At 29.7% G+C, this 19,564-nt stretch overlaps 1 protein-coding gene, 1 long non-coding RNA gene and 1 other non-coding gene across 3 annotated transcripts; 1 reads left to right on the top strand and 2 right to left on the bottom strand.

Moving 5' to 3' along the window:
• Positions 1 to 637: 637 nt before the first annotated feature.
• Positions 638 to 2,339, bottom strand: LOC148771168 (uncharacterized). The gene is made up of 2 exons (XM_088817522.1): positions 2,258 to 2,339; positions 638 to 1,725 (listed from the first exon to the last, which is right to left on the bottom strand). Exons 1-2 carry the CDS (start codon positions 2,337 to 2,339, stop codon positions 638 to 640), a joined length of 1,170 nt encoding a protein of 389 aa, XP_088673648.1.
• A 2,918-nt stretch (positions 2,340 to 5,257) lies between these two features.
• LOC148771167 (uncharacterized) lies at positions 5,258 to 7,417 on the top strand. The gene is made up of 2 exons (XR_016030860.1): positions 5,258 to 5,385; positions 6,855 to 7,417. It is a non-coding gene; the product is annotated as an uncharacterized LOC148771167 (long non-coding RNA).
• A 1,150-nt stretch (positions 7,418 to 8,567) lies between these two features.
• LOC105955325 (uncharacterized) lies at positions 8,568 to 14,425 on the bottom strand. The gene is made up of 10 exons (XR_016030985.1): positions 14,409 to 14,425; positions 11,827 to 13,204; positions 11,508 to 11,717; positions 10,770 to 10,973; positions 10,464 to 10,667; positions 10,209 to 10,367; positions 9,714 to 10,064; positions 9,258 to 9,615; positions 9,075 to 9,165; positions 8,568 to 8,898 (listed from the first exon to the last, which is right to left on the bottom strand). It is a non-coding gene; the product is annotated as an uncharacterized LOC105955325 (transcript).
• Between the last annotated feature and the right edge of the window lie 5,139 nt (positions 14,426 to 19,564).

Genomic DNA, 19,564 nt, shown 5'->3' with positions numbered 1-19,564 from the left:
AATAAATGTTGAGTTTTTGACTTTTGTATGTTTTAGAAAATTAAAAAATAATAATAATATATATGTATATATTATTATTATATATATAATACTATTAATTAGTACAGGCGGATAGATATATACATATATTATATATTATATATAGTAATAAATATTAATATTATAATTGAAAAAATCGGAATAAATCGGAAATAATCGGAAATAATCGGAATAATTTCGGATCGGAAATCGGAAATTCCGAAATTCTGTAATGTATTTCCGATTCCGATCCAATTTTTTTCGGAATTTTCGGAAATCGGAATTTCGGAATTCGGAATTGAAAAAGTCGTTCCAAAATCGGAATATTTCGGATCGGATTCGGCGGAAATCGGAATTTTCGTTCCAATTTCCACCCCTAAGTACATTAGACAGTATCCCAACAATTACAGTCCAATAATACCCCTTTTGTCCCAAAAAAACCATATACCATTATCTACATCACCCCCAAACAATCACACAAATTACAAAAAAACCACTAGCTAAAACTTTCCCCACATTCCTTTCCCAATATACCCCCCATCTTTTACATAATTTATTTCTCCACCAAAATTAGACGATAAAAAAGAAGGCGACGAACGACAATAAAACCGACAAACCACTACCTCGGCTTCGGTTGTGAACCGAACGACGACCACATAGGCCTAAGAAGCCTTTGACCCGACGGGCTACCTAACAAGGAAGCCTGCGAACGAGTCACCATCTCAACCATCGACGGTGTTTGATAGGCTTGAACAAGGCTCGATCCATCCGTCGAATCTCCTCTAGCTGTCGCTCGTTGCCACGAGTGCGAGCTAAGCCCCGACAATATATAAGCCCTCCCCGACGCCTCGTACACATGTCGGCTCGCCATTCGCTCCTCCATCTCCTTCACCTCCGCCTCGAGCGACGCGCACAGCCTGTCGCCTGACCTCGCCGAAGCGGTCTCTGATAGAACCTTCCGGAAGCTCTCGAGCGCCGACACCGCCCCCGCCAGATCCCCGTTCTCCGCCAGGGCTCGTGCCGTCGCCATAGCTTCTGCCGCCCGAATTCTGTTCTGTTGCCTGTCCACTTCGATCGATATTTTTGCCACATCATTGTTTCTCTCGATTCTAACTTCCTCACCTTCCAATTTCACAAACTCTTTCGTCACAGGGTCGGTGTACACACAACTCACCTTCAAGATCGACGTTTCTTCGACAGGGACATTTACGGAAACCAAAAAGTCTCTCTCCTCATCCGCGTAAAGATCTCCAACATCAATCGATCCCGTCCGTCGATCGGGCATCACCCGGTTGTGATAACTCCCTGCTTTTAAAGATCCTATATAAACCGTGGGGCCCACGCACTCGATCCCCAAACGAAGATCCTTAACCACAACGCTCAATAGTCCACCAATGCACTGCGCGAAGGCGTCTTGGATTATCCCTTCGGTCTCGATGAACGAGAAGGTCCCTCCGGTAACTTTGAAGCAGAAAAAGAAGTGTCTTTTGAGATCTGTAACAGGGGAAATTAGACCGGGGAGAATAACGGCTTTGATGGGACCCTCTGGCGCTGGAAAAACGACTCTTCTTTCGGCATTGGCTGGAAAAACGGTCGGGTGTTTGATAAGTGGATTAATTCTTATAAACGGGAAAGTGGAGTCCGTTAGGTCGTATAAGAAGATTGTTGGATTTGTACCGCAGGATGATGTCGTGCATGGGAATCTAACTGTCGAAGAGAATATTTGGTTCAGTGCCAATTGCAGGTATGAACAATTTATCGATATGCCTTGGATTTTTCGTACAATCTACGTAGGTCTTGTTTGGTTGGCTTGATAACTCATGATTAATTTAACGAATTGAGCTTTATTTGAAGTATTTGGTTAGTCCACTGATTTTTCGGGCCGGGCCGGAATTTGGGAAGAATGTACCCTTTTCTTGGTTTAGTGAGAATGTGTGTTTGACCCTTTTCTTGGATGTCTACTAAGTTTTTAAGGCCTCGTTTGGTTGTGTAAGATTAGCAACGATTAATTAAATAACTGGTTAGGAATAACTTTTCGCGCTGGCCCGCAATTGTGGAAAAAATGGCTTTATATCTTCGCTAATTCGGTTCCATGGTCCAATATATTTGGGTTTTCATTAGACTATTTAATCTTTATCTTAGGCTAATCTTAGGAACCAAACAAGGCCCAAACTATACTATCGAGACAAGATTGCAATAATCTTTATCTTGGCTAATACCTCAATCTTATTGTGCTAACAAATTAGTTCCATTTTTCTTCTCGATAGATTGTCGGCAGATTTACCGAAAGCAGACAAGGTACTTGTAGTGGAACGAGTCATCGAATCTTTAGGACTGCAGCCAGTGAGAGACTCCTTAGTCGGAACAATTGAAAAACGAGGAATCTCCAGTGGACAAAGAAAATATATATGTTACAACATTATCGAAAATATAAAAAAAAACATCATAATGAAAGATGCGAGGAAAATTAAATAAATAAAGTAATTTATATAATTAAAAACTATCAAAATAATTAATTCGTAAGTAAATGTAATAAAAAAATAAAAATCTAGTTAATAATGCATTTTATTAACTAAATAATTCATTAAATACTTAACGGAATAATATTGAAATATATTACTTCTATATATACCAAATATTAAATTATTTATGACAATTTAAATATATTTCATTCCATTAATTGACATATTACTATTCCATTAATATATGTATAATTTCCTAAGATTGAGTATCTAAAACGAACAACTCAGATACTACATTTTATTACATAATTGACATATTACCATTCCATTAATATGTTAATGCATTAATAAAATAAATTAATGTAAAATTATAAAACAATATAATTACTATAATGAATTACTATTAGTGATGATATTAGTACTCAACATTTCAATGTAGTTAAGTAAAACAGATCAAGAAAAAAAGACGAAAACAACAAGTTTCCAAAACAAAAAAAAAACGAACAAATGATCCAACTTTACACAAATTAAAAAATGAAATATATGAAATTTTAAATAGCGAAATTGCATATATAACCATATACTAAATGAGCTTGATGAAACAATATTAAAAATAATTACAGACATATATAAAGAATAGAAAATTGTTAATTGCATATTATCTTTTACATTTATCACTTCGATGATGGTCTTTTAAGGAATGAAAAAAAAATGAGTATCTTTTCTCGCACAATTCATATGAGATTCACGAAATTATTTCTACTACTTTGACGCGCAATCGATGTCGTCACACATAGCACATAGGTCGATGTTATCCATAATATCTACGAAAATAACATAAACAAACAACAAATAACATGTTAGACTAAATACATGTATATGTGTAAATAACCATTAGACACATTCATTATATCAAAATAATGAAATAAAAAACATGTAAAACTATGAATATATGAACAACAAAAATAAAAATAAAAATAAAAAAAAATACAACATTTTCTCTTTGCAGCCATTTCGAGCATGACCTATTTATTTTTTATTTTTATGCGAGTGTAAAATTCGGGTGGAGAGTATGAGTGAGTGAAATGGATTGGAATAAGGGGTATTTATACTTGGGTTTTATATAATAAAAAAGTAAATAGTATGTTATTATGGAAATACACATTTAATGTTATAATCTTAACTAATTATTGTTCATTAGATATTTTCCATGAATTAACCATATTAATCAAAACCAATCAACTTAAATAGGTAAGAAATCAAATTATATGACATAAAATTGGGGAATTGATTGACAATTGATGGTAAAAAAAAACATTCGAAATTAAAATTTTGAAATTCGAAAAGTTAAATTTCAAAATTTAAATGTTGTTTAGTTATTAATATTTATAAAAATAAATTAATACATATACATTCAGTTGGCAAAATATTTAAACAAAAAAAAAATCCATGTACGGTGATTAATTAATTTATTGGCATATTCATTTGAATTATTAATGATTTGTAAATATAATAATTATTAGTATTATTTATTATTATTAAAAAAACTAAATTTGAAAATATATATCATAAAAAAATGAGTGTTCTATTTTTTTAAAAAAAAGACATTCGAAAAATATATTTCGAAACATTAAATTAAAACGTGAGATAAAAACAATTAATTAACCGTGTATAAATAAGTAAATATAATTATGATTATTTCGCTAAAAAAATAGTGTGTAAAATATGATATACAAAATTGAATACATGTTAAAAAATCGAGTGTTCTGAATTTTTAAAAAATAACAGGCGAAAAATATAGTTCATAAAATTAAAATTATAAAAAATATAATATTTTTAGAAATGATAGGATATTGAATTCATGAAATATCATATATAAATATGTGTTAATTATTAAATGATTGTGTAAATGTAAAATTGGAAAGAACTTAAAAACATACCTAAACAAAAATGCCACCTAATCAATTGAAGAATCCACCTCATCAATTGAACTCCAACTAAGCAATTTTGATAAATGACATCATCATTTGCCACATGTCAATCATTGAGGGCATAGATCCTCTTTTTATATTATACTAGCATTTTTTCCCCGTGCGATGCACGGGATATTATTTCAAAAGTGAAAAAAAATAATCAATTGAAAATTTAATACATAATAAGAAAATGTAGTATACTAACATAGTAAAATTTAATAATGTATTATTATTCATATTTTATATAACATTATATTTTTTTTTAAATCTGACATATTAAGATTTATAATCCAAATATATAGATTAATAAAATTTCTATCTTTATCTCTAAAGATTTGAGATTTAGTGATGAAAAATAGGAGATTGATAATTGTTGAAAATTATAGTTAGTAAAGTAGTAGACAAAAAATATTGAAAATAAATAATTACAAAAGTACCTTTAGATAGGGTTCTTCATGATTTAGTTTTAATTTTGATAATTTTTAAAAATTATACTTAGAAATTAGTAGAGAAAAAAATATTAAAAATATTTAATTACAGAAATACCATTAGGATTTTTTAGGGTTGCCCAGCGTTTCTTTCTTTTATATATATAAGATATAGATTACAAATATGTCACTTTTAGTGTTTCTTACATTTATATAATTTTATATATAAAAGACAAGATATGACTAGATAGCTTTTAAAAATTCAATTTAAAAAAATAATATAATAAAATAACTCTAATTGGTCGTGAGTTTCTAAGCAGTTTCGTGCATCCTCCATTAATTGGATTAACGTAGTCCCACCTAATAACTATTTGGTCAACTTACACATTTGATTTATGAAGTCAATGTTCAACCACCATCAGAGATTGATCAGAATACAGAACCAAACATTCATTATTTTGAGGAATAGCTATTATTATATATAAATTAAGGAGATTTCTGCAGGTGAGTCAATTCCTTCTTTCATCGCTGCTCCATGTTCTTCATCTATGCATTTATCTTCTCTTTCCTTCTTATTCATTCATATATTATCAATATTTGTTTTGTACTTTGTGCAATTTTGCTTGAATGAAAAGTATACCTGAAATTTGTTTGCCGGATTTACCCAGTACATATATATATAATTGCAGGTCTTTAATATATATATATATATATATATATATATATATATATATATATATATATATATATATATATATATGTGCGCGTGTGTGTGTGTTTTATGAAATGAGGGAATTTAAAATGATGTTGTGTTTGGATAACAAATTTAAATCGGTAAAAGGGACTTGGATGTAAATAAAACTGAGAGAATTGAATTTTAAATTAATTTGAAAATGGGTAAACAAACATTTTTGAGAAAATAGATCTACATGTCCATCGTATTTCTTTTGGTTTGATTTGAATTATAATCTTCAATCAAATCATGTCAACATGTTTGAAACATATACAATACTAAGAGAGTTCGAAAATTAAGTGGTGTTTGTTTGTTTTCAGTGGAAAATATTTGTCAGATTGTGTCCGAAGGAAAAAAATATAAATATTGAAATTATTTAGGAAATTTTTCTTTGAAAAGTTTGACAAACATGGACTTATTTTGTTACAAGTCTATCATATTCCTTAGATGTGTTAGTATGAACTAATTCTACCCGATCGTATATTGAACCTAAGCAATCTCAACTCTTTCTTTAGAACTTAAAGACCTAAGACTGCGCTTGGATTGAAGGATTCGAAATGAATCCAAATTTGGAATGATTTGAAATGATTCCAAATGTGAAATAATTTGAAATCCGGGTAATTGCTTAAAAAACTACTAAATATGAGAGCTATGGATTTGAAATCTCTTGTTAAATAACTCAATCCAAACAACCTCCATGAACCTTTTTTTGGAACCAAAAGCCCATACAACTTTTGGAGGTTAGGCTAAGACCCTCCACTTGTTCAGATGTAACTGATAACTTTTATTAGTAGCAAACAAACAACACCCTTGCACCAAAAAGGCGAATTCCCTCGCCCCCAGGGCCTCCATCCCTTGGCCCGACAAGGATTGATGGAGGAATGTAAATCATGGTAACTCAACGGCCTGTTAAGGTAGCGTACCCGGACCTGGTGCCCACAATGAACCAATCCTTCTTCTTAGGGAAAGATGATAACGTTTATTAGGCAATAGTCGCCAAGTCAGACGGAAGGATTCGGGTATTGGGGTTAGCATTTAATACATTGTGTTCTCCGTCTTAGTATCATCATGTAAACTTTGAAGGAGGTTTCGAATGCCTCCTGTGCTAAATTTAATCAATGAAATTAGAAACGATATATAAATAATTTTACTGAAAGTATGTATGTATGTATGAATGAGTGAGTGCTGAATATCTTTCTTTTCTGCTTTGTATTTAATTTGATGACAAATTTCTTGTTAGGTGTGTCGGGGGAGCAGTTGTTTTTAGGTGTTAAAATGCTGGACAAGGCAAGTATGGAATCCTCTTACCCCATGTCGGGGGAGCAGTTGGCAGATTACGATGCACACAACACTAACAGTACTACACTGGAGGACTTGCAACCTTGTCTTGAAATTGAAGACTCGTTTTTCGTTAATTTAGAGAATCAGCTGGTGCAACAAGCAGCTAACACCTTGTCGAGGATAAAGGATTTCAAGTCCACATTAGATTCTCTGCAAAGAAACGTGGAGTCGTTGATTGCTAAAGCCTCAGCTGTTCAACGGGAAATCAAGATTCCAAAATTATGGCGTAGGAAGAATACGGGACAATGCAAGGTCACTGCTTTTCTTGAGGACGACGGTCATGCATGGAAGAAATTTGGACAAAAAACCGTCCTTGGTTCCAAACACCCCAGGTATACTAAATGTATTAGTCCCATATATATTCTTGAAATTTTAGATAAAATCATATGGGTTTTTTGCAAAATCTACCCCTGTGTAATCTTTAATTGCTAAAAACTCAATCGTGTTAAAATAATTAGCAAAGACCCCCTTATGATAATAAGTCAAAGCCAAAAAAAACCTTAACAACTCATCGTACGCGAATCGTGCGACTAGGAGTGTGTTTTTTTACTTGAAAATTTGAAAATACCCTCTGATTTTTTTGTAAAAAGAAAAAGGAAAATCCTATTTGATTTAAATATAAATAATACAAAACTTTGGATCAAATTGCAATTTTTAAAACTTCTTAAATAAAGAAAAATAACACGAAAAAAAGGAAAAAGAAGAAGACGAGAGAGAAAAATTACTTTCTTCCCCAAAATTATTTTTCCCCCCATAAAAATCACCACCGCCAATCACCTCGTCAAGCATCCACCTCCAAACAGAGAGAAAAAACATGTCTCCCACAAAATTCTTCTTCACGCCGCCGCCGCTACCATTTCCTTCCACCACACGTCTCCTCCCAGACACCCTGACCCTCCACCGCCAAATTTTCGAATTTTTTTTTATGTTTTCTGTTTTTAATATTTATTTTGTAACGGTATTTCAGTCATTTCATATAAGTCAACATTCAATTTCGAAATAGGGGTTGGTGTGCTTTGAAAAACACAATATAGGGGGTTTCTTGCTAATATTTTTAATACGAGGTGTTTTTCACCAATTAAAAATAACATAGGGGGGTCTGTGCTATTAGCTCAAAATCATATTCTTGTTCGATTGTATTGTAGGTTTATATAGTTTATAATACAAATATAACAGCTAGCTTTAATATTATGGCACGAAATGAACACTTTATTCGTGTTTTCCAGTCATTTCGTGTACAATACTACGAAATTATACCTATTATTTCGTGTAAAGTCACACGAAATAGCAGTAAAACTGTTTTGTTATTCATTTCGTGCAGTACTACACGAAATGAGATTTTCCCTAAATAAGCAGCCCCTTTTCTTGAAAGCTGGAACAGAGAGAGAGAGAGAGAGAGTATAGAGAGAGAGTCAAGCACGCAAACCAAGAAAGAGCAAACAAGGAGAGCTGCACACTTATTATTGATTTTGCAAAATGATTATTACCAAGGTAGTAATTAATTAGTAACAAAGTAGTTAATTAGTGCTGCATTTTAAACTTTGAGAATGAAGGAGCATTAATTCATTTTCTTGGCAACTGATTTTTTTGCAGCTGTATTTTTATAAAAGCATTTTGAACTCGAATACCTGCATTTAAATAACTCGAAAATTAATTAAAAATATATATTATATAAAAATTACAACACCAATTAGATTGAAATTTTAATGCATTTAAATAACATTACCTAAAAGTTTTTTATTCAGATTTGAATGAGACTTCTTTCCCAGTCATAGACATTCAAGTTTTCGACATCTTTAAGCTCGAAAATGTGAGAAAATCCCGATTTCTTCATGAGAATATTAGAAGCCACCATCACAAGTCTTTCACAGGCATGAATTTCATCCAGTTTCTCAGCCGCACTAATTTCATTCGATACCTCTCCCCACTTCTCGTCATATAACCTTTTTTTTTTTTGAGGATAACTCGTCATATAACCTGTCCGGAAAAAAAAAAAAAAAAAAAAAAAAAAAAAAAAAAAAAAAGGGAAAAAAAATGCAGATTTTATCAATTTAATCTTGATTTTTTAATTAATTATTTTTTTAAACAAAAAATAAAATAAAAGGGATAAGAATCTTACCATCTCCAGGCAGGATTTGCTTCGGCGGGGCAGTGAATCTTTGTACATAGTGATAGCAAAGAAGTCCCGTCACCGATCAAAGACTCCAACTCTGGTGTAGTAAAAAGAACAGAGTTAAAAGGCACAGACATAACTATTTAATCAATTAAATAATTACAAAGTAATTAAGACGTAAAAGTGTACCTGAAGAACTGGGAACGAGTAGAAGACAAAGTGCAGAAACAGCCGAAGGAAGCAAACTATGGTTAAAGCCCAGAATTTGTAGCAGGTAAAATATAGTGGCAGCCAATACGTCATCGCATCCATTTTCTTCAAACACTTTCTCGTTTTTCGAACTTAACCAAGACTGCAAACTGTGGAAGCTCTCTCTTTTGGAGAAACTATTATTATCATTATCGATCAATTTACGAGAAATTTTTCCACGTATAACTGATGCAATCAGCCAACGCAAAAGCTTCGATACAATTGACTCGTCTTCAGGTTTTGATTGGATAGCAGTTGCGACTGCCCATCTCAAAAACTTCGAAAGATTTTCCTGCCCCTGTGTAATAATATAAACGAAAGAATTTAGTTTCACATATATATATATATATATATATATATATCGGAGAAGAAAAGGTTGTAATAAGTCGAAAATACCATTCGACGAATAGTGACTGGAGGAGTTGTTGTGAGAACAGCTTTGAGTGCCAAACACGTACTAGGATCGGACTTTGTTTTGGAGCATGATTCTACGGTTTTGTAGAGCTGAAATAAACTATCTTCTGATAATGTAAAATGCGGTTGACTAATCTCCCTCTTTTGTGATACCTTCAGTAGTAAAGTCAATGTTTCGAGTATTGAGTTGCAGAGGGTGCTTTCTTCTTTGATTAGGTCGAAACTACTGACTAGGAGTTTGAATAGATTCGATGAAAGTTCTGAAAGCTGCTCCATAGCATGTTTTGGCAGCCACTCGATATTATTTCTCGGTGATGTTATATAACTTACAACCTAAATTAAAAAATTTAAAAAAAAACACAAGGGAAAAATGGTTAGTTATGATGCATTTGCTGTCAGAATTCATGCTTCTCCGACAAACATTAAATAATAATAATAATCTGAACAAACAAGATGATGAAACAAGGGAACCAGTACCTTAAATACCATTGGCAATTGTATGAAGGCAGCCCTTTTCTGTTCTTGGCATTTAATCAAATACAGAGACGAAACAATAGATGACAACCATAAAATCAAACCGCCGTGTTCGACTAAAACCCGAACTGCTCTATGAAATTGGCAAGCCTTCTCCACTATCTGCACCACACAATCATTCATTTCAATTTATATCTTCCACTCAATAAGCCAGTTGTAGAAAAAATAAAATAAACAGAAAAAGTAAACCAAGCACACCTGGATAATAAGTTCCTTTGAATCATTATCCGAAAGAGGTGAGCAATAAAAACTCATGAGTGTCTTAAAAATGTGATTGCCGAGATATATTTGAGCATCATCTTCAGTATTCAGCCCAACATACAACAACCGAAGCATCCACAACCGGTCCATTTTAAACTTATCGGAACTACTCCAGAAAAGAGTCGAGAATAATGGAATATCCTGTCATCATTTAAGACAATGTGTCATTAAAGTGTATTTACCTCAAAACAAAAGGAAAAATCAACACAGAAAAAAATAGCATATATTTTAGAGCAAACATACCTTCATGTTAACACAACGGGACTTATTGAAATACTCGTATATGGAAGAATGATTGGCGTATGATTCGTCCAACAGTACCAAAGAAGCCTCTGCGCAGAATATGGCAATAATGGATGGAATTCTTCGCCATTGCCCTTCTATTCCATTTTGCAAAGATGTCATCAACAGACCAAGTCGTTTCACATCCTTCTTCTTTTGACATTTCTGTTAGAGGTTTTATGTTTTTAATATTTCAAACTGATAAAAGATTGAAGTGCATACATTCATAGTGCATAATGTTAAATAATTTTCTTAGACACCAAAGAAAAGTATGAAGTCCACGGCTCGAAGGAAAGAACCATTTGCACTTCATGGAAATCGGATGGCCCGGATCGGAATAAGCACGTTCGGAAAAAATATGGTTTTTTGCGAAAGTGGAATATCTATTCCAATTCTGTTCCAAAATAATCGAAACAAAACAGAAATCGGAATTTCGGAAATTGGAATGAAATAAATTTGTTCCGAAATCGGAATTGTTTTGGTTGGAATCAATAAATTCAAAAAATTCCAACTTTTTAGGCACCTAAAACTAAAATATAAAATACATAATAATATTGATATTAGAAGTGTAATTTTGGAAAAAAAATGGAAATTTCGGAATTTTTTTGGAAATTAAAAAAGAATCAGAAATCGGCAATCTCATATATATTCCTATTACCATCCAAAAAAAATCAGAAATAATAGAAATCGGAATTCTACCTCGAGTGCACTGTTGAATTTTGAAAGCGCTTCGTACCCCAATTTCCTAGTAACCTCGTCATTTGAAGACATACTGACAAACGTAATTGCAAGCAAGCCTAAACTAGCAAACTCAATTGGTTCGATATAGTTCCTCGAGATACAATGAATCGAAAAACGGAGGATGAAAATAGGATCGTATATCTGTAGCTTATCAGTTGTCGAACAGGCCTGCACAACGTATTTTTCCAATCAGAAGAATATACAATAGATGCTGAAATGGTGAAATACCATATATATACGTCAAATTACTAGTACAATGAGATTGCTAGAGAAATACCTCAGTCATAACTGTAGAACTAGTTCCTCCATTGACAAATTCGTTGTAAGGAAAATGAAGCACAGTTTGAGCACACATGTTAGGGTCGACCGGAATATTCTCTCTGAATTTAACCTTCTGAAGTTCTTCAAAAGATTAGGTGTTTTTCAAGTCAACAGAATCTTTTCTCATCTTTAGAGAAGATGGTCCCCATATATAATCCGTTTGAGCAACAATCCCAGCACTCGACTTATCATTAGACTCAATTTCCAACATTAAATTATATATTTCCTTATCAACTTCACTACACGTCGCCCCATATGAAGACAAAAGCAGATAGACCAATTCTCTACAATTTATACCCTCCTCATCTCCAACATTTGCTTCTTCTCTTTGCTGCACGTAGATCTGAAAAAGTACTCTGACAAGCTTAATAAGTTCCAGCAAATTTAGATCTGGCTCACTTGTTGATTTCTTGTTTTTGAAGTACAAGGAATCTAGATTAGTACAAGGAATAACGAGAGATGTCATAATGCTACGCATAGGTGTGAAAACCAGCCCAAACTGAGTCGAATCGAGCGATTGGTTAGCAGAATGAATGGACTGTGCAAACTTCGAATGAGCGAGCAAAAGCTGGATTACTGAAATGCATGAAAATTTCCCACGAGATAAAGAAGTTAGAACAGTTCGCAGCATCTTCAGAGTCACGGAATCTTCGAACCTATAGAGAAGAAACGATTTCACGAGCTGTTCTGTGAAGGGAAGAGAATCCAATTTGATAAGACAATTTTGAATCTCTGTAGTCAATTCCGACACATTGTGCATTACAAAGAATTCCAAAAACCTAAACAACGAAAGATTCTCCCCATCAATATTCCCCGAGTAGGCATTATTTTCTGGAAACTTCTTCACAATCAACATCCAGGTACTGATCAACATTCTAAGAAACTGGATTCTTGACTTCTCTAAAGGCGGAGATTCACTTCCATTACAGTCGAAAAATAATAGTATCCTACAAAAGTTGATATACGCAACAACTTTGTTCACAAACTCTAAAGGCTGTTTAAGCGAACGAAGTCCAGTCTCACCACAACAGCAGTCAAAAATATCATCTGCATTAGAGGGGCACACTTGATTAAATAGACTCAACCTCCAATCAAGCTTCGATATATCTTCGTTCGATGCCAGATGATCTCGTGCAATAAGGATTGCCTTTCCTAGAAGACTGTCTGAGAAAAGATTTGAAAATTCTTCTCTTGATGCAGTCAAGAGTTTATCAAGTCTAATCTCGAAAATACTACTAGAGACAAAGATCTTCCACTTAGAGAAACCACCAAAGAGTAAACGACCGTACACCGAAAGTATAACTTGAAATGGCTTGGAGGACTGTCCCTCAAATCTTTAGAGATAAAGATAGAAATTTTATTAATCTATATATTTGGATTATAAATCTTAATATGTCAGATTTAAAAAAAAATATAATGTTATATAAAATATGAATAATAATACATTATTAAATTTTACTATGTTAGTATACTACATTTTCTTATTATGTATTAAATTTTCAATTGATTATTTTTTTTCACTTTTGAAATAATATCCCGTGCATCGCACGGGGAAAAAATGCTAGTATAATATAAAAAGAGGATCTATGCCCTCAATGATTGACATGTGGCAAATGATGATGTCATTTATCAAAATTGCTTAGTTGGAGTTCAATTGATGAGGTGGATTCTTCAATTGATTAGGTGGCATTTTTGTTTAGGTATGTTTTTAAGTTCTTTCCAATTTTACATTTACACAATCATTTAATAATTAACACATATTTATATATAATATTTCATGAATTCAATATCCTATCATTTCTAAAAATATTATATTTTTTATAATTTTAATTTTATGAACTATATTTTTCGCCTGTTATTTTTTAAAAATTCAGAACACTCGATTTTTTAACATGTATTCAATTTTGTATATCATATTTTACACACTATTTTTTTAGCGAAATAATCATAATTATATTTACTTATTTATACACGGTTAATTAATTGTTTTTATCTCACGTTTTAATTTAATGTTTCGAAATATATTTTTCGAATGTCTTTTTTTTAAAAAAATAGAACACTCATTTTTTTATGATATATATTTTCAAATTTAGTTTTTTTAATAATAATAAATAATACTAATAATTATTATATTTACAAATCATTAATAATTCAAATGAATATGCCAATAAATTAATTAATCACCGTACATGGATTTTTTTTTTGTTTAAATATTTTGCCAACTGAATGTATATGTATTAATTTATTTTTATAAATATTAATAACTAAACAACATTTAAATTTTGAAATTTAACTTTTCGAATTTCAAAATTTTAATTTCGAATGTTTTTTTTTACCATCAATTGTCAATCAATTCCCCAATTTTATGTCATATAATTTGATTTCTTACCTATTTAAGTTGATTGGTTTTGATTAATATGGTTAATTCATGGAAAATATCTAATGAACAATAATTAGTTAAGATTATAACATTAAATGTGTATTTCCATAATAACATACTATTTACTTTTTTATTATATAAAACCCAAGTATAAATACCCCTTATTCCAATCCATTTCACTCACTCATACTCTCCACCCGAATTTTACACTCGCATAAAAATAAAAAATAAATAGGTCATGCTCGAAATGGCTGCAAAGAGAAAATGTTGTATTTTTTTTATTTTTTTTTTATTTTTGTTGTTCATATATTCATAGTTTTACATGTTTTTTATTTCATTATTTTGATATAATGAATGTGTCTAATGGTTATTTACACATATACATGTATTTAGTCTAACATGTTATTTGTTGTTTGTTTATGTTATTTTCGTAGATATTATGGATAACATCGACCTATGTGCTATGTGTGACGACATCGATTGCGTCAAAGTAGTAGAAATAATTTCGTGAATCTCATATGAATTGTGCGAGAAAAAATACTCATTTTTTTTTCATTCCTTAAAAGACCATCATCGAAGTGATAAATGTAAAAGATAATATGCAATTAACAATTTTCTATTCTTTATATATGTCTGTAATTATTTTTAATATTGTTTCATCAAGCTCATTTAGTATATGGTTATATATGCAATTTCGCTATTTAAAATTTCATATATTTCATTTTTTAATTTGTGTAAAGTTGGATCATTTGTTCGTTTTTTTTTTTGTTTTGGAAACTTGTTGTTTTCGTCTTTTTTTCTTGATCTGTTTTACTTAACTACATTGAAATGTTGAGTACTAATATCATCACTAATAGTAATTCATTATAGTAATTATATTGTTTTATAATTTTACATTAATTTATTTTATTAATGCATTAACATATTAATGGAATGGTAATATGTCAATTATGTAATAAAATGTAGTATCTGAGTTGTTCGTTTTAGATACTCAATCTTAGGAAATTATACATATATTAATGGAATAGTAATATGTCAATTAATGGAATGAAATATATTTAAATTGTCATAAATAATTTAATATTTGGTATATATAGAAGTAATATATTTCAATATTATTCCGTTAAGTATTTAATGAATTATTTAGTTAATAAAATGCATTATTAACTAGATTTTTATTTTTTTATTACATTTACTTAAGAATTAATTATTTTGATAGTTTTTAATTATATAAATTACTTTATTTATTTAATTTTCCTCGCATCTTTCATTATGATGTTTTTTTTTATATTTTCGATAATGTTGTAACATATGTATTTGTACTAATTATTTTGCATATCAATTTATACTTTAGAGAAAAAAAATAATCTCTTACATTAACATAAAATAATAATTTGATTTGATTTGTTTGATATTCTTATGAAAAATATTGATTTTAAGGATATGATTAATGACTTGATTTGATTTATTTGATATTCTTATTAAAAGTATTAATTTTAAGGATATGATTGATCACTTGATTTTATTTGTTTATTTATTTTTTGTTATGTTTGCCTTTGTTATATACAAACTAGCATTTCCCCCGTGCGATTAGTAAAAAAATATAGTAAAAAATAATCAATTTAATACATAATAAGAAAATATAGTACATTAGTATAGTAAAATTTAATAATGTAATATTATTAATATTTTTTATAACATTAGTTTTTTTAAACCTTACATATTAAAATTTATAATCCGAATAAATAGACTAAGAGTTAACAAATCGAATTTCTAGCTTTATCTCTTAAGATTTGAGATATATTGCTGAAAAATAGGAGATTAATAATTGTTGAAAATTATAGTTAAAAAATTAGTAGAGAAAAAAAAATTAATAAGTACATAAGTACCAATAAGGTAGGATCCAGGTTAGTTTTAATTTTGATAATAGTTAAAAATTATAATTAGAAATTAGTAGAGAAAAAATATTAAAAATAAATAATCACAAAAATACCATTAGGGTTTTTTAGGGTTTGCCCAGCGTTTCTTTCTTTTATATATAAGATTGATATTATTTAGGTTTCTATTTATATTGTATCATATCAATATGTGTATTGTGCTAAATAAATTATGAAAATAATATTTTCTACCTAATAAACACGTAAAAGTGGTAATATTTTAAAAGCCGTGCTTTCATATCTTTAATTTGACTTTGTTATATTCATTAGCCAATTTTTGCGATGTCGATTAATTGATTTGATTGTTTGGTTATTTTTGTTATGTTTCTTTGGTTATGTTATTTCTGATTCTGTTTAATACATTACTATTTAATGTTATTATCAAATCAATACATGTGATTTGAATAATTTTTTAGTACCCCTAACAACCGCATTTATTTATTATGTATCTCAATAATTTCGGATTCTTATTAATTCTAATTGGTTGAATTTGTTTGATTTGTTCTAACCGAGTAACACAAAAAATAATAAAATATATTGTTTCCTTCAAGTTATTTTATTAACTTATTTAGTATGTAAAAATTAAGTATAAATACCATCAACACAAACTCATTTATCTCATTCTTTATCAACACATTTTGTTATGATCATGCTAAACCAAGGTCCTCACCTTAAAACTTTTTTTTTTCATCTTTATGTTTTGTAATTTCATAATGCGATCAATATTGTGCAATGTGCATGCTCGCTTTGAAACATTTTATTTATCGTCAAATGTTTATTACGTTATCCGTTTATTATGTATGCGTATGTATAATAATCTAACGAATCATTGTTTTGCTTTCCTTTTAATTTTTATATCCATGGATAACATCGTGTGTGTTATATGCGGCGACGTCGGTAAGAGAGAAGCATTGTGGCGTTGTGTAGAATGCAAAGATATGATTTAGATATATTATATGGATGGATTTTAAAAACTTTTATTTTTGGTTTTCCATCTTTGATTATACATTCAATAATTGTAAGTTCAGTTTCGATGAAGAAGAAGTTGAGTTTAATGAATGTGATAATGTAATAAAAAAATACTAAAGTAACTTATGTATGTATGTATTTCGTTATTTGTAATAGAGATTCTTATATGATTTGTTGAATATATTTAAATAAATTTTCTTTGGTTTTTATATTTTCATGTTACAATATTAATTTGTACGTATCGTAATAATTCTTTTATTTTTATAATTTTTTAATATTTACGTAAAATATTATTAGTTTGTACGTTCATATTAATTTTTTGCTATTAATATTTTGAATCTTTATGTACATGACATTAGATTCACCCTTCTTCATTCACTGTAATTCCAATATTATGATATATTAGCAACATTGCGCCTAAATGAATTTGTGACAATGTTCGATTTTGTATGTTTTGAAATAGGAATAATTATTTGTGCAAGCATATTAGAATTTAGAAGTACTGCTTTTGCAGAAAAACCTATACTAACTAGAGAAATATATAAATTATATAGCAAATTCTACATTGATCAGGGAAGGAGAAAACACATTAAAAATAATGTGCGAAATATATAGGAAAATAAACATATGTGAAAATGGATGTTGTTAATCCAGCGAGGACATTATGTGTGTGTATTCTTTGGATCATTAGAAAAACATTTTAGAGAAATTATCTCTTTCCCTAAAACAAAATGGTTTGATAGTCCAATGAAAAGAAATCGACGTGCAATATTACGAGATTGATTTTTATGAAGTAGGTCTCGATTACGGATTTGTTGAGATTGCAAAATGAAATTTGAGGAAGATCTAAAACCTCAATAAAAAAATATTAAATGTATATTAATATTAATTTTCATTATATATTACAAATTAAGCATATAAGTAATTAATTAAATCGTGTTTACAGTTCAATTAAAATATACCATATATGCCAAACTTTGTACTTTGACCATACTTATTTTTTATAGGTTTTGTTTTGATAAAGTTTTTTTTATATATTGATTGAAACAATGTTTTTTTTTTTTTTGGAATTAGAATTTAGTTTTTATATCACATATATTATATTTTATCAAACATTTTGAATTTGAATTTGAATTCTAAGAGTATGCATGATTATTAGAATCTTAATTTTGAATATAAGTTTGTAAACATTCATATATTAGATTTAATATAGTTGAAATGTACTTAAATGTACATAAAATAATATTTACTATTCTTTATGTTTATCTTACTCTCGACTCCAATGAAATTTTATTTTTTTAATTAAGGTCATTTAGTATAAATTATATTTATTTCTTACACTTTTAGGTGATTCATGTTTCAGTAATGTGTATCACTGATTGTATTTGAAGAATAAAAAATGTGCATGTTATTCGCAAGGAATTAGACGAGTTATAGGCGATGTCAATGCATGTGTTGTAAAACACTACTTTGATAATTAAATTTCATGTTAAGAATTCGAGTGTCTTGGACGAGATAGTTGTACCATTTGAGTCAAATAATGTTTAATTTTTGTATCACAATTTTATAATTTTTTATATTTTATTTTATCATTTATTTTGTTTAACTCGGTACTTAAATCAAATGAAACATATATTATTTTTTTAAGTTTTTGGATTATATTATATTTTCATTTCTTTAAATTGTCCCCAAGAATCGTATTAGCACACCCTTTTTTTATGCATAGAGGTATTCGATTTACATCATCAACGTGTTTTAGTCATTAATACATTTTAATCTTAGAATAGATTCCCGTGCATCGCACGGGTGAGTTACTAGTTTTATTAATATCAATAATTAGTATTTTTGGTCCATTCCTAAAATTCTTTCTTTGACATACAACCCTAAAGAGACAAAAGTACTATTGTGTTCTTTTAATGCAATTTTCGCCCAACTGCATTCAGCATTTCCACCAACTGCATTCAGCATTTTGGGTCTGCATTTATAATTTTTTTGATTTGTTATTTTAATAAATTTTGTTTTTTGTTTTTTATACTATATATTATTTTACTGTTATTATTATTACAATTATTGTATTTTTTTATGTATTATTTTTTTTAATCTTTTGATTTTTTTATTTGTTTTATTTTTTATTTTTTATTTTTTTTTTCATTTTTTTTAATTCAAATTTGAAAAAAATTACTGTACTGAAAGCTACACATGACTATAGAGTACTACATGTTTTATAGTCATGTATAGTTATGTAGCTAGTTATATACTGTCTTTTTACCCCAAAATTATAGTCGACTGATTACGTAGACAGCTGATTATATATAAAAAAAAAAAACCTTCATTTACACAAACAATAAGGGTCCATTTGGATGGAGGGATTTGGGGAGGGATTTGATTTGGGGAATGGATTTGAAATG

This window comes from Erythranthe guttata, chromosome 4 (genome assembly GCF_056151865.1).
Source record: "Erythranthe guttata isolate IM_541 chromosome 4, IM_541, whole genome shotgun sequence".
In the NCBI taxonomy this organism is placed as follows: Eukaryota; Viridiplantae; Streptophyta; class Magnoliopsida; order Lamiales; family Phrymaceae; genus Erythranthe; species Erythranthe guttata.
This window is presented reverse-complemented; position numbering and strand designations above follow the sequence as displayed.